The following is a 16,285-nucleotide window of genomic DNA, read 5'->3' as shown; positions in this document are numbered from 1 at the left end:
TGTGAATATACATTTATATATATATATTTATATTTATTTTCTTATACTAATAAGTAATTGGACTCAAAGGTCAGGTCTCTAATAAAAAGGGGAGGTAAAAGAAAAAGAAAGAAGACAAAGAAGATGAGGAAATGACACGATGTGGCCACGATGTAGGGGAGTAGGTATGGGAAGTAAAATACTTTGAGTCTTTGGGTTTTTCAGTATAGTTCAGTAACTTAGGTCCTATTACAACAAAAGACAAAGGAAGCAGACAACAAAAAGGATCACAGAGAGACTGAAAGAAGAGAGAAACACAAGGGATGGAGAGGTAGAGGGATGAACAGCTGCATGTGGGGGTGGTGTTAGAAGTTTAGACAATACTACATCTACTTCACATTACTGTACATCTAAAAGAAAAAGAAAAAAAAGGCAACTTCACAAACCTGCCTGACAAATAAATGTCTCTTAAGAGCAAGTTAATGCAGATGTATCATTAAAAGGAAAAGACAACTATGACTTGCCGTCATGTGACCATAACCTCAGTTTTTATTTGATGTAGCTACATGGCCATCCTACAGCAGCCAACATGTGGCATTTTAAAAGACTTGATTTTGAGATGTAAAATGGCATCAAAACAACTTCTTTAGTTTTTAAACCTGCTAAACAACCTCACCTCTCAGAGAAAGCTCTTTAGAAATGTAAGGACTGACCAAAGGAAAAAAAAAATAGCCCTCAACATGGGTGTCTTGTCAAAGACTATTCCGATATAACACTGTTTTACATATTCTGTGCAGCCTTATGTATCTATGAATCAGAAACTGGGTTTCTCAAAGGTCTTCTGCTTAAGTATGTGCACTGCATGTGAGGATTGGGCCCCAGCCTCGTGTCCAAGAAGTAGCTCGCCTTCACTGAGTAAATCTTTGGGCCTAAAGTACCTACAATGGGACACAGACAATGACACCAGGCAACCAGGGAGGGGGAGGACTGACAGCTCAACTGGCTGTACTCTGTTTATAAAGAAGGTACGAGTGAGGTGATTTGGGGGAAAACAGAAAGACAGAGAGGAAATGCAAAGGTTAAAGTCTGCTAGCAGAATTTGGGTGCAGTCAGTAAACTTGAGGGACCCATCAAGGAGGAGGAGGAGAAAAGGGGGGGGGACTATGGGCCAAAAACACAAGAAGCCACGGAGAGGTAATACTCCCCCCCGCACGCACGCACAGCTGGACAACAACAGTGGAAAGCAAAAGCAGTGAATGTACAAAATGGAAAGAGAATGAATTAAATAGAGAAGAAGAAGAAGAGAGGTTTGTGGATTTCCTTGAGCCCTGACATGTTTTTCTTCTTTTAAAGACGAATTCCTGCGTTTGGAAAAAAAAGAGAAAAGAGACTACAGCGAGAACAGAACATACAAATAAACAGGACATGATGAAACGCTCACACTGACCAAAAAACTGATGTGAGAGCAAATAATAAACATTGTAACCTGAAGGGAGAACATTTACATTGACCGTTAACAGCGTTAATATGAAGACCAAAGAGCTTCATTAAAACTACAAAGGCATTTTTTTTAAACATCAGAGAAAAAGATAAATTAACGTAATACACCTTTTAGAGATCAACATCAGACATGCTAGGACAAAAACAGAAAAAAAAAGAAAGTAGGTTTGATACAGAATAATTATATTCAATTATTTCCACTTTTAATTTTTTTTTCCTTTACAAATAACATACTGCTACAGTTAAAAGTAGTCAGTGACGAAAAACAGCTCCTCTGACAGAAAACAGAAGCGGTCAGTTGCCTCATCTTTACACATCCTGTTTTAATTTTTTTTCAGCCTTTTCAAATAATACACAAAATGTTTAAATATAGTCAGATGCCTTAAATGAGAAATGCTTGGTTTTCATTTCAAAAAAAAAAAAGAAGAAGAAAGAAAAGGTCGTAATTACATTACTCTACGCAAAAGCTTTCCTATTTTACCTTAATCAACTTTAAAACATTTTGTTGTTTCTCATGTTTAAGCAGGTTTTCTGTTATTGGACTGTGCTGTTGACAGTCCTTCGTGATTTTGTTTAACTGGTGAGGGGAGAGCGGGTTTTATGCATAAAACTCCTTGGTTGGAGCCTTCTGATAGGCTGCGCCGGAGGGTTTTCTCTCTCCCAAGTCATAGCTGCCCTCATCCTTCTTCCTCATGCGGTACACCAGGAGGAGGATGAGGAAGATGGCAAACAGGAAGCCAATAACACCACCTGCAATAACAGCTGAGAGAGGCAAAGACAGGAATGGAGAGTGAATATCAATGCTGGAAGTTCAAATCAATGTCGTGTGTGTGTGTGTGTGTGTGTGTGTGTGTGTGTGTGTGTGTGTGTGTGTGTGTGTGTGTGTGTAATAACACCTTAACTATGTCCAAAATAATACGTTTTAAGATTAATTGTGTCTCGATCATATGCAGTCAGTTACACAACTGTTTGCTTTAACAGCTGTTTCTGGAACTGCTGCAGCAAATTTCAGCATGAATGCAATTCAACAGCAATGATGAAAATTGATGGCTTAAATGTGTTGAAACCAGGCAACAACCCTCACGAATGATTGCTCAGACTAATGCGGTTACTTCACGTCAATGGAAAAAAAACTGCAACTTGTCTCAGGAGATACAGAGTCGAAGAGTTTCTTAACGTTTAATTTCACCTCTTTCAATATGTTGCTGAGCTTAAAATTTAGCGTTACGTTAGCAGGATATTCGAGCGCCAATCCTTGATTAGTGCACAGTCCTGTTGGCCCCGACTGCTGTTGGTTCAGCAAGGTTTATATTCCGTTCAGTGACTGCCGATTGAGGTTTTACAGGAAAAAGCCTGTGGCATTGGCTAGATCATCAAAAGTCAGGCAAATAAATACAGCGAGGGAAAGCAAACAAAAACAGGTCATTAACACCAAACGGGACGGTAAGGCTTTAACTCGATCCTGCGTCTGAACTGAGCAACTCAGACACCGAGCCAGAATGCAGTTTACATACAAACCCTCCCCCTAATCCAGTATTCTTTTGGTACAATGTTAATGTTGTGAAATTTAAAACGGCCGGTCAGTTTACCTACCTAGGTACTTTTAGGCACACCAGCAACCACTTTATTAAGTATATCAGTGGCAAACTTATTAGTTGTATTTTATTAAGTATACCTCTATTCTATTATAATATTGCCAGCCACTTTTTTTTTGGTTCCATTGCCTTCAACTTTGTTAGCCACTGCTAATCCTTTTACCTCTTTTTAGCAGCAAGCCTCAGACCAAATCCAAAAGAACCAAAAATTGCACTGCAACTTCACTAGAAATTGCATTGTTTTGTATTACTACCGTCTTGTACTAATTGCATTACTTGTATTACTGTATTGTATTAATATTGAAAGATATATAAAGATAGCAGAGATAACTTAGAAATTTGTCTAGACTATTTGGGAGAGGTATTTCTTAGCAGCTACGATACTGAAAAATTGCAGGATGTGATTATGTATCCCAACAAAGAAAGCAGTCTCTTTCTTAAAGTGAGTATAAGACAGTGCCTTCCATGAGTAGGAATTTCTTGAGCAAATTTATTGATGTATGTAGCATAAGGAAGCCTTCCTCTGAGTCGCCACCATGACTGTGACTGATAAAGACAAAATGTGCTGGTCGGGCTTTGACCTGTTTTCTCAGACTCCTTTGCCATTGGTGTTTTCTGGTTTTGAACTAGGTACAGGATGTTTCGCTGTTATACTACATCATGTTTTTTGTGACTGCTTTTCATTTTTTAAGCTTGAAACAAATTTTTCCACCATCTGATGAATTCACATTTTCAGCAGCCATCCTGTATTATACATTAAATACATGCTGATCTGGAAGATGTCTCAGAAATATCCATTCAGGATAGTGAAATGTAGTTTAGAGATACTAGAAGTTAGACTTTCTGTGGAGGACACACTGTGCAGTGCACCAGTGGGCTAATAGCAGGCTACCATAAGGGGACTCTGAATGAAATCCACCCACCCTGAAATCCCTCCCTTTCAATTATGCCTGCATGAGGTTCCTTTATAGCTCCTAAATCTATTTAGGGTCTCTCCTGGTGCTACAATCTGCCCTCTGCTGCACCTTAGGTTTCCACTTGTTGACTAGCCCTGCTCTCTCAGGGGTAAAGACCCTGCTACACACCCAACTGCCGAGCTCCAAGAAGCAGTAATGCAATACAGAGAGAATTGTGAAAATTACATTATGGGCAATTATTTTTTTATAGAAGTCACAAGGGGAACGAAAAGTAATGAATATAATCCAGAGGAAGAGAAGAGGTGGAGAAGAGAGCAAAAGATGGTGGGTTTTTGCAGGGGTGGGAAGTGGGGAGAGGACCAGGTATATTTCAATTTTCTCAGACTTTATCCAAAGACTGCATGCAATAATATTTTTTCCTATCACAATCCAAGAGCAATATGCCAAAAGATGAAGTGAGTTGATCAGTGGGAGGGAAATGAAAGGAAAAGTCTTTGAGGCTGTCCTGATTTGTCCTTGTTGATGTTGTTTCTGCATTTTGCCAACACCAGATGGATATCGCAGCAAAGTAGGTGCCAATCAAGGTTTCCCTCAGACACACATGGAGATAGATACAGCATCAGAGAGCTCGGCGGTTTTGAGTCAGAAATATTCCTTTCCATCCTCTTTTATGTATTCAAACCGAGTAACACACACTTGAAACATCCACGATGGTCTGAACTCTGCAAGGTCCCACAGAGGAACATTTATGAAGCAGCTATTCTGGTTCAGGTGAGAGACTTCAGGGATAATATTACTGAGATTTCAGAGATTGTTTGTTGAAAATATGCTCACGTAACATATTATGAAGGAAGGCTGAGGGGATGGAAAGATAAATGACTACTTAAACACATGAAAGAACATAATGATGTTGAGGAACGTTTGAACAAACACTTTGGGAAAATAGGTATCTTGTTTTCCTAGACTTAACAAATTGGCACATCAAAAACACTGAAACAAATATGAATACTATATAATCCTACTCTCTGAAATTTAAGTCAAGGTTTTACAATTCTAATGAGCTTGAATAAACAAAAATCAGTATTTGTTCCAGCAACTTTTACTCTTTGACACAGCCTGAACTCTCTTAGGTAAGCGTTGCATTAATTTCTTTGAGCAGTCCTCAGGAATAGTTCTCCAGGCTTCTTGTAGGACATTCAAAGCTCTTCTTTGGATGTTAGCTGCCCTTTGTTCCATTCTTTGTCATCATGATCCCATACTACTTCAATAATGTTAAGGTTGAACTCTGTGGAGGCCAATCCACGACTAATTGTGTCCCATTGTGTCTTCCTATGCAGGTATGGTTTTGAACTAACATAAAAGCTCTTTGGGAATCACTTTGATTGCGCAAAAATACTATTTTATGCATGTCAAAATGTATTATCTTTGACAGTTTTTGTAGATTCAAGTAACAAAATAGGAACAAACGATGCTCTGCCTCAAGATACAATTTAAAAGTGATTCTTTACTAAGTTGTCTGTTGTGTGGAAACAACACTGCTTCATCCCTCAAGTTAGGTCCCCTTTCTATACTTGAAGGACTCATAGGTCAGTGTTAAGTGGCTTAACAACAAAAAACATTCCTCTGAAAATGGTCACATACAAGCACTGGGCTTAAAGTGACACACAAAGCAGCCAATGTTCAAATACAAGCTTTGAAAGACCATCAGAAAACCTTAAGAACTATTTCTCAAGACCACTTGAGAAACTCCCCCCACCCCCTCAAAAAACCAAAAAAGTCTGTCTCCTTGGAAGCAAAATAAAAAGAAAGACTCAAGACTTTTGCACAGCACTGTATATTTGGTTTGGTGTCTGCTCTGGCATACTACGACACATACCTGCCAACACCTCCGTCCTCTGGAAGAGGTTTTCAGTGTGGACCTCAACGGGATTTGGAGGTGAGCCGGGGGTGCTAGTCGTGCTAGTCCTCTGCGTGTCCTCTGTATCTGGCACTGGTGCCTGGGCGAAGACAAGGTGGGGGAAGAGCCAAAAGAAAGTTGTTGATTTTTAAAAAAAAGAAGCTGAAAAATTAAGGGCAAGCTTATTTACTGCTAACTTTCACATTCCATCCACCTATAGTCCTTTTTTGCTTTTAGAGGATGTGGGTACATATGTTTTTCTTGGCATGATGGCCAAATCCATTTGAGGTTTCATTCCCAGATGTAAAGAATGTGTTTAATATTTTTGGAACTTTTTTGTTTCCTGCTTTGAACTTTTGATAAATGAAAAAGACTGATAAAAAGCTCAAACATGTCCAATATTTTTTATTATGAAATTAAAGCCAGCACCCATTTAGCTTAGCTTCACATAAAGAATGGAAACAGCTGGAGGACCAAGCAAATTATTTTATCTTGCTTAAGAGAAAAACTGATAGTTAAGGGTTTGTGTGTACAATTTCTGATTCCTTGAAACCTTACAGTGTTGGCAAAGCTTCTAGGAAAATATACGATTTCAGAGGTAAGCACATGTTATTGTAGCGTCTGGTAATCAGTCTATGCTGTATATTAAGCTTCACTAACTAGCTGTTGCTTTAGTATTAGCTCAGACACATGAGAGGTCATCTAACTAATGTGTGCATTTTCCCAAATAGTTACCTTTTAGAGGAAAAACAAATTTTTAGTACGGCTGTCTACTCAAAAATTGAGGCGGGGCTAAAATGTAATCTGGCCAGTGAAATCTAAAAATGCTGAATAAAGATGAAAATGTAACAAATCCAGATATTCCAAAGAGATTAGTGGAATCCCCTGGAAAAGTAGGCAACAAAAACTGAGCCAGTGACCCCAAGGTTTTTTTTAAACATCTAGAAAACTAGGCAAACTATTTGGGCCCATGTATTTTTTCAAACAACAGTAAGAAGTGTGCAAGGTGCCAAAATGGAAGTGAGCCAGCACGTTTGGCCTAAGACAGGACAGTGGCAAGAGGGAAAAAATGGAACATGTCCAGGTAGGCTTAGGGAGTTGAGACCTTGACGACTAATCCCAAACAGATGTAGTATCCAGCATGTTACAGTAAGAGTGCAACACAGAAATGAAATCTAGGATGCTTCCAGAATATGTGCTTATGTCCAAGAGAGATGTAATCCTCCATAATTTGCAATGGGGCAAAAACAGTGAGATCTGACATGAGCACTTGATCTTTATCCTGAAAGCAACCTCGCAGCTCCTGGTATTATAGAGGATTTCATGGCATACTGGGTCAGCTAAAGACATACTGAGGTACTGTGTTACTCTCTGTTGAGTCATGACAGTTACAGATGAGCCACCGTGATTACAAATGACTGAGTCACAAAGTGGCATTATAAAATATAGCTGCTTAGAAAAAAAAATTGAGCTCATAGCAAGAATTTTCCACCAGCAGCATCCCTGGTGGTGTTTCTATGTATCCCAACAGATACAAACACTTAAGACATTTAATCATTTAATGTCTCCTTGAAGGAATAGCTCATTTTTAGGGCTATAATCTTTTCTGCTTCCTTGCAAGTACTTGAGGAGCATGTCTTGAAGCTATAATTAAACACCCAAACGGCATTTAGCTTAGCAAAGTGAGTTAAAACAATGGGAGTAGTAAATGACACACCTTTCCACTCAACTTTGATCACTCAAAGTCTCATTCACCCCACCATACACACTTTCATAGAATGCTCTTATCTACACCTAAGCACTTCTATCTAACACTCAAACACATACTCACACTCTAATGTTGCATTGGGGACAACTCGGGATTCAGTTGCCCAAGGATACTTCAAAACATGGACAGTTGGAGCTGGGAAGCGATCCACTGAGCCTCTGATTGGTATACGGCCCACCTTCCCACCTATACCACAGCTGCCAATCCCACCCACTTTGAGGCCAACTGCAACATTATCGTCTAAACTCTTGTCTGGTGCTATAAAAGTTCTGTGGCACAGACATAAGTGACATCTTACCTTTGTTGTGAATGGTTTCCTTGGTATGCTCTTCCCGGATTTTTCTCTAACCGGGTCTGTGTCCATTCTCGGGGTGAAATCTTTTGTGGAATCCTGGGTAGGTTGTCCTACACTGGGCTCGATATAAACCATAGTGACAGTCACTGATTCCTCTATCGCTTCTTCACCACCACCTAGAAGAAACACGCATATCTGGTCAGTGTAATTCCTGCTGCATCCTTAATGGGAAGTTAGTTTCACTGGATGTTATAATACAGAATAAAATGTAAAGATTATGATATGTGGGTGCAAAGAGGTAAAATATGGATTTACATTATATCAGTATGTCTGGAATTACACACTTTGTCTTGCTTAATTTCACACTGGTGGAATTCATTTTAATGTATTTGCAGTTTTAATCTCCAATAGAACATAGAGTGGCAGAGCAGAATAATAGGATATACACTCTGTACAGTATTGAATGGGTTATTGATCACAGTCTGCGCTCCTTTTACCTACTCTGACCTTTTCTCTGTGGATTTATACAACTCTCTTCAAAAATAGAGTTACTTTTGACCAAGGAATGAGTGTTATAAAGGTGCTTAAGGCGAGCAGAGCAAAGAACTAATAAAAAAGACACGTAAAATTTGCACACTTGCCCACAGCAGTCTCAGTGACAAGGCAATCTTAATTTAAAATCGAGTGAGAGAGAGGCAGCGAACAAAGAATAGACAAAGGCGAGAAAGGAAGGTGATTAAAGAAAGAGAAGAGGGGGGAAGAAATTATGACACAGCTCAAGTCTGCTGGTTAATAAAAAAAACTAACAAAACAACTCAGAGCTCAGAAAAGTTACAAGCAGTGGACGGGAGAATGGATGTCATCATGCCTCTGAGAGATTACTTGCTAAGACTGTAAGTGAGCGTCTTCACCCAACTCCGTCAGCATGTGCGAAAATGTCTTACCTGAGCCAGACCCTGAGTTAAAGTCATCATCATCTTCAGGGTAGTAACCTCCTGAGCCTGTGTCATCCAGGTATAAGTCATCGGCCTGTGAGGGAATCTTGGGTGCTTGTGCTATCTGTAAAATAACAAGATAACAAGGAGTTGAAGACTCATGCGACTTTTTTATACATCCGATTTACTGCTGACATGCAGGAGTTTCACATAATCACGTATCCTGTTTTCACCCATTCACGAGCTTAAATCAAAACCTAGTGTCCAGCTTTTTTTATTTTTGTACCGTTTAAATCATTAGTAACTCTGCTTTTAGCACACTTTGGCTGTTTACTGTTTTAAATGCCAGAAATAAACACCTCCTTTGTACTCAAAACTGCTATCAGTGAAATTTCTGAAGAAGGAAATACAAAGACTAAAATAATAGGTTGCAGTCTTCACTGCGAATTAGGAATTCTCAACATATTAAACACAGCATATGCATAAAATACATTAACATATCACCCTTTGTTTAAGCTTAAGCAGCCAAGAATTACACTACCTTTAACGTGATAACATTGTCACAAAATTAGAGCCCAGCCAGTAAACAATTTTTAAGATTGATACCTTTTTATTTTTGTTTTATTTCTTTCCGACATGCGAAACAAAAAGATTTCCCCAACATCTGTAGTTATACAAATCTTATATGTAGTTATTAATTTACTTGTTACCAATCTGCTCATCATAAGCGCTGATACAGATCAATCTGCTGGAGTAGATGACACCTGTTCTTTTTTTTTTACTTCAATGAAGCACAGATGACTAACCAGTCAGAACATGTAGCTTCTCTCTCAGCATCATCGCCTAGACAACAGCCCAGTGTAGTGGGAATGTTTGTGTTCTGGCTTAATGGAGTGATTGGCTAAAAAGAACACGGTCTGACAGTGAATGTGTGTTTAGAAAGCACCTCCTGACGTGCTGTGTAAGTTGAAATTCTAACAGGAAATAAGATAAGAAAAGAGATTTTCCAGCACCAGGTGGACATTGGGAAAAATATCAGTAAGTGAGTATGTTAGACGCTGCTATGTACATGTTGTGTTGAGTGTGTGTGACTGGACTAGCTATAAATGTGTCCATGGCAACATGTATTAAAGTCCCATTCGCCAATCTGTGTTTGGCTGTCCTGCCCCTTCTTATAACAATAGCCCTGCTTTCAAAAGACCCCCCTATACATAGTTGCTGTGCATCTGTGTGTTTTGTACCATTTAGCTGGTTGCTACAGCTCCACGTCTGCCCTGAAGATATTTTCATGATGATAAAAGGGGGGGGAAACAGGTTAGACTGCAGGAAATCAATTGGCTTGTCTCGAAGTCTGTTATTTTATTTCTTTTTAGGAAAATTGGCCAAAACCTCTCATTTATACCAGTTTTACATGTTCCGTGTTTGAACACAGCTTGTTTGAGTTGCTTGTTTTGGCTGCTCAGAAGTCAAAAATGCAAAGTATTTATCTTGTAGTGACAAAAAACACTTTAAAAGCAACAAACATTCAAGCATTTTGGCTTATTAAACGCTCTTACTTCTATGAATTAAAGGAAGCAGAGGAGACAGGAAAAGTTTTCCTTTCAGTTGCATTCCTGATGTTTCTCGGCATTTCCAATTACACTAAGCATTCTAACACATTGCTTTTAAGTCATTGTGTGCACATATGTGTTTGGCCTTTCTTTCACGACTCCACACAGTCACTCTCCATAACAAAAGAGGCAGGGACTACACAGCAGTGTGAAAGAGGATAAAGGAAGACAGAAGGGAGATGAAACAGAACAATACGTTTATCCATCTCTCCTCTCACAACTGACTTGTGGAAAAAAGGCCTTTCACCAGTGAACCACCTGATCAAAGAGCGAATTTGTTCAAAGCAACTTTATCTTAACCTTTCTTCTCCTCCAAACAGCCCCCTCCCCCACGGGTCCATAGGCCTTTATGCACTGGAGATATAGGCACAATAGACCGAAAGGAGGTAGGCCACAGATTAAATAGTGACAAAGACCACTAACGAGATTGAGGCCACACACACATGCATAAGTATACATGTTTTACAAATGTATGCAAGCATTCATAAATATTAATTAAATACACATAAGACACATATTAGAGTGAGCAATTGAGCACATTGTTAAACACTTGAATGAATAAAACAAAAAGTGATATACATTTTAGTAGCTAATTATAGTTTTTTTTTTTAAATCTTGGGGTATAATTGTTGTTATATATTTTGTGATAGTATACTATATACACGGTAAAATAATTTTTTGTGAAGAATTTCAGCTTACGGTGGTTGCAACAAGGCTACATCAAACTGTAGTGACACTCACATCTCTCGAAAGCAGACAGGAAAATCTCTCGAGATTTTCAGACATGTAGAGACTTTTTTTCCCTTTTATATTTCAGACATGTAGGTACAAAACTGTGTAAACAAAGCTTTTGGATTAGAGTGGATCAACTGTGCAAGCTTCACTGCAACACAAAATCAGTGCAGATCGGAGAGGACGAAAAGGTCTGACCTCGATAAACTTCAGCGACTCTGACACTCAGGGAGACAAAGAAACTAAAAAGCATGCGTTCTTGTGAGTCTACACAATATAAACTTGATAAAGCTGACTTTATCACTAACACAGAAAAGTGTGTGCACAGACACAACAGGCCTGATAAACGTTGCTCTCTTTCTCTTTATCAATCCAGTGACATTTACAGTTTGTTTTCTGCTTTTAGCCCTTATCACAGGCTTTACGCTGACCCAGACATCAATCTGCTACCAGCTAAAGCAGGACAAACACCAAAAACTAGCTACCAAACAGATTTGCAGAAGCCCACTTTTTTTTAATTACATTGCTTCACTGTTGTGTTGCTGCTCTAGTCTAAGCAACAGTTACCTAAAAAGTCCCATAGTGCTGTAAAAAGGATTGAGTGCAGGAAGGGGTAGTGATAAGGATCTAATAGGAACTATCCAACTTAGCAACTTTTAGCAACAATTTCATAAAGCCATCTATTACACAGCAAAAGATCAATTTAAAGATTACTTCTTATAAACCCAGAAACCAATATACTGTCCTTTTGCTCAAAAAGTACCGATTAAATCAGAAAAATTGGAAATAAGTAAGAATAAGAAATAAGAAATCCGAAGACTAATGTAAAATTTCAGTGAAAAGAAAAAATTAGACCAGTAGTAATTCAGTCTATAATCCAAAGCAATATCAGTATACTCTTTTCACAGGGTGCTATTTACTCTGCTTGGTGTTAATAGAAGTACTGAATACCTGCCTTCTTCGGGTACAGTCGCGTGCACCTATGTCCTGATATGAGCCTGGTTCAATTTTTGATGTATGGCCATGCAACGTCGTGTGATAGTATAGCGCAAAAGGTCTGTCTGAGTCTCACTGCAGCAGCAAGTCAAATTGGTGTTAGTGGAGGCGATGCCTTGTACTTTAATCCAGACCATGCCCACACTGACATTACTAATCTTTTGAACTTTACAACGAGAATATTTACTTTTCTGAGAACCATAATCTTTCCGTTACAAATAAAAAGTTGGCCTTCTAAGAAAGAAGTATTCAGTTATACATTCCTTGTTGCATCGTGTAGTATAACCAGTACCCTGTGAAGGTTGGCACTGCCACTAAAGTAAACAGTTGTGGCTTCAGAGGTTGCTGTTCATCAAGAGTTATAAAATACTTGACCCTTTACACCAACCAAATGTAGGTTCAATACCAAACCATAGAGCTGCTGGCTTTTTGTCTTATTCATTTGAGAGAAAATCGGCTCTGTCACGGCCTTGATAGAACTATCCAAACCTTTTTATCATCACGGTGAATAACTAGAGTCTTCCCATAAACGGAGACACACAAGGGCACTGTCTGTAGACACACACACACACACACACAGAATCTCATTTGGACACCTTAACAAGCAGATCCTACACAGTCTGACCAAGCTCACAGACAGTGAAAGGCAAAGAGATAAAGGGATCGACAAAAACAGAGCAAATGAAGGCAAGCAAAAAGGAGGGCGAGCTGCTGTAATGAGGTAGTGGCTTGCAATGTATGCTCTATTAGTTGTTAAGAGCTGCTGTATCTGGCACCTCTGCCTGATAATGAACTAATAGGCCAGCAGGAGGTCTGTCCGGCTGCATTTTCCTGTCACTCTGTCTGGTTAACCTATACATCCAACGACTGCATGAAGATCTTGAGACTAGGATTGTGCAAAACAGATGACAGAGAAGGAGGGCAATGACAGAGGAGAGTGATGATAAAAGGGAGGGTAGTGGTGAACAAATGAGGGAGAGGATGAGAAAAGAGAGAGGGAGGCAAGGGGGCAATAAGCCACTGCTGAAGAGAAGTTTGTAGCCTCAGGATGCCCTGCTAAAAGCTCGTCAAAAATTGCTAAGTCCATGTCTAGCAGGGTTTTTAAGGCATATTTGCACCTCTCTTTTTCTATAAGAGACGGGACAGTAAGAATTAGAGGATACATGGGTGAAATGGAGCCATCTCATCTGTGCCTGGGTCCTCACTTTCTACTGTTGACACACTGCTCTCTCCCCAAACACAACAAATATTAGCTCAACTTCAATTCAGGCCAGGGGAAATATTGTTCCTCAACGGAATGCAGACACTCACACAAGCATATGCGTGTCCATGAAAGAGCCCATGGGACACACGCATGTGCCAACACAGGAACACACACACACACTCATCCAGCCCTCACATCTTGAAGGCGCGAGACGAATACACAGACACACACATCATAACACCAACTTCAGAGAGAAAAAAATGTGGAAAACAAGTGCACAGGGGCCAGCAGACAGACAACGTCTCAGATCTTTCCTCGCTGGTCTGACGCTTTCTCTGGTTCTTAACAATTTTTTAAGTATACCACAGAACTGCAAGGTGCCTGCAAAAGAACTACCAAAGAGAGGGGAAAAAAACTCTGCTTTTCAAGCACTGTCGTTGTACTTCACGTCTTTGTGCTTTACAGGAGTACCTTCTCAATATTTAATCAGAATGTCTAGAGTATATGCACTTACACTAGCCACTTTCAGATATTCCTTCAGCTTAATACATTTCCTTTCTTTTATTAGACATTGTTTCAGGGAGCAAATTTACACTGGTGAAGCGCGCTACATCATATTAATGATTTATTATTGGACAAATTTAAATGTTAAGTGGCTCTTAAAGGTTTGCTGTTTCAGAGTTGGAGGATGTGGGGAAATGCACCGACAATAACTTGATAATTATCTGAGACTGGCAATCCTAATGCCGTACTTTGTTAGCATGCAGTTGGAAGACATTATGGTACTTAGATGTCATCTAGGCTGCATGGAGATGCTTCACTTTTTGACATCTTTCTAGCAAAATAGCTGCAAATTAGAAACCTGCCACGTGCCGTCTTGTGCCACAGAGCTGAGACGTAATAAGATTCATCATCTTTGCCTGAGAATAACTTGTGTATCTATATTATTTATTATATTTATAAGTTGTATTACCGTTCTTTAGTTCATAGGGTGTTTGTGAGGTAATGCACATGTCACAGAAATTTTGAAAAAAGAGGAAAAGGGAAAGAAAAGATGTGAGCATTCAAGATGTTGCTTTCCACAGCAAGGGTTTAGGCTTTGAAGCACTTAGACATGCTAGACTGAAATCTTAAAACACACTTCTTTGCTTTCTTGTGGACAGCTACATGAGAAGAGTAATGCCATTCTTATTTATTCTGCAGTGAAAGCAGGGGATGAAAAAAAATATGTGATTTAAAGAAAAAAAGGGTTTAAAATAGGAAAAACAACATCTATCAGTAACTTTAAGGATGTATAGGCTGCACTCATGAAAACTATTGTTCTATGTAGCCTTAAGTCCTAATTTACTACATGATTACTGAAATATGTTGTAACATCAACATTCTTCATGTGTATCCTGTATTAGCTTTACTCTATGGAGCGCGCTGTCGGCTTGGTTCTGTCCTGGAAGTCAATAATAGGGCAGGTGTGTGTAAGAAAGACACAGTGAAATAAATAGTGTGTTAATCCCTAATTAACAAAGTAAAGATGGCAGATTGGCCTGCTGGACTTTACTTTATCTGTTCTACTTGGCCTGCTGTAGTTCAATAGAGGAGGTCAATATAGCAAGACAGTCTGCTGAGCAGCACCCGTGCTCTGCCCTGTTTCACCCTCCTGTCGACAAACCAAGCCCACTCTCTTTTTCTCCCACTGCCTCCTTCATATCGTGGACTTCATCACAGCAGACAGGACAAAAACAGCAGAAATAAGGAGGGAATGCAAGTTGAGAGGAGCACACGAGGCGGTCCTCCTACACCCTTAGGCAGAAGAAGAGGAAGAGGCAAAGATTCACTTAGTGGAGGCATTATTTCCAATGTCAAGAAGTCTAAGTAATAGTCCTGGGACCTGTTGCATCAGTTTAAATCCTTAAAATTAAGGATAAATCCACTTTAATTGAGGGCAGTTAAGTAGTTAGTTTCACAATAACAAATAAATCACCCGCAATCAAAAGACTGTTGCAGAAAGGGATGATTTTATCTGCATAGAGCAAAGTATTATAGCGAGAATTATTAGAATAACGCAATAAAGGAAACTAGTATCTAAAAATTCTGTAATTAAAAATCCAACAGTTGGTTACCATCTCAATTCTGTTTAGTAAGGTCATGATATCTGAATCACACTTAATTAATCCTTCACAAATAATAATCGTCAGTCCTTTCAGAAACAGCCGCAAGATTTTGCTACAATTAAAAAGCAGCACGATTCACAGCAAAACTCAACTAGCCATTTGATTAGGCACACCCATTCATCTGGTTGTTAACACAAATATCTAAGCAGCCAATCATGCACCAACTTAATGCAAGATGACCTGATAGAGTTCAAACCGAGCATCAAAATGAGAAAGAAATGTGATCTAAGTGTTGTTTTCCTCACTTAAACATCTCTAGGGTTTACACAAAGAAAAGCAGTTTTGATGTTTTTGGCATCAGAGGTCAGAGGAAAATGGCCAGACTGCTTCAAGCTGATAGGAAGGAAACAGGAAGTTAAGTAGCCACTCATTGCAACCAAGCTATGCAGAAGATCTGAATGCACAACACATCAAAACCTTGGAGCAGATGAGCTACAGCAGCAAAACACCAACCTGCCTTGTATCAATAGTTCAGGCTATTGGTGGAGGGGGTATGATGGTGTGGGGGACAATTTCTTGGCAGTTCTTCCAGTAGGATAATGCACCATGTCATTAAGCACAAATGATCTCAAACTGGTTTCTTCAACACAACTGTTCATTCGCTGTACTGAAATGGACTCCACAGTCACCAGATCTCATTCCAATAGCGCTGACAAATATGCAGCGACTGCACAGTGCCATCACGTCAA

The 16,285-nt window shown here is 39.3% G+C and overlaps 1 protein-coding gene across 1 annotated transcript in view; it reads right to left on the bottom strand.

Moving 5' to 3' along the window:
- Window positions 1–505: 505 nt before the first annotated feature.
- sdc2 (syndecan 2) overlaps window positions 506–16,285 on the bottom strand; it is a 41,156-nt gene continuing 25,376 nt past the window's right edge. Inside the window, exons 2-5 of the mRNA XM_026157023.2 lie at window positions 8,896–9,010; window positions 7,955–8,127; window positions 5,868–5,988; window positions 506–2,241 (exon numbers count right to left, since the gene is read on the bottom strand). Of these exons, the coding sequence (XP_026012808.1) occupies window positions 2,078–2,241; window positions 5,868–5,988; window positions 7,955–8,127; window positions 8,896–9,010 (573 nt within the window). The 3' untranslated portion in view covers window positions 506–2,077. The remainder of the gene's footprint in view (window positions 2,242–5,867; window positions 5,989–7,954; window positions 8,128–8,895; window positions 9,011–16,285) is intronic.

The sequence above is a fragment of the Astatotilapia calliptera genome, chromosome 22 (assembly GCF_964374335.1).
Source record: "Astatotilapia calliptera chromosome 22, fAstCal68.1, whole genome shotgun sequence".
Classification (NCBI taxonomy): domain Eukaryota; kingdom Metazoa; phylum Chordata; class Actinopteri; order Cichliformes; family Cichlidae; genus Astatotilapia; species Astatotilapia calliptera.
This window is presented reverse-complemented; position numbering and strand designations above follow the sequence as displayed.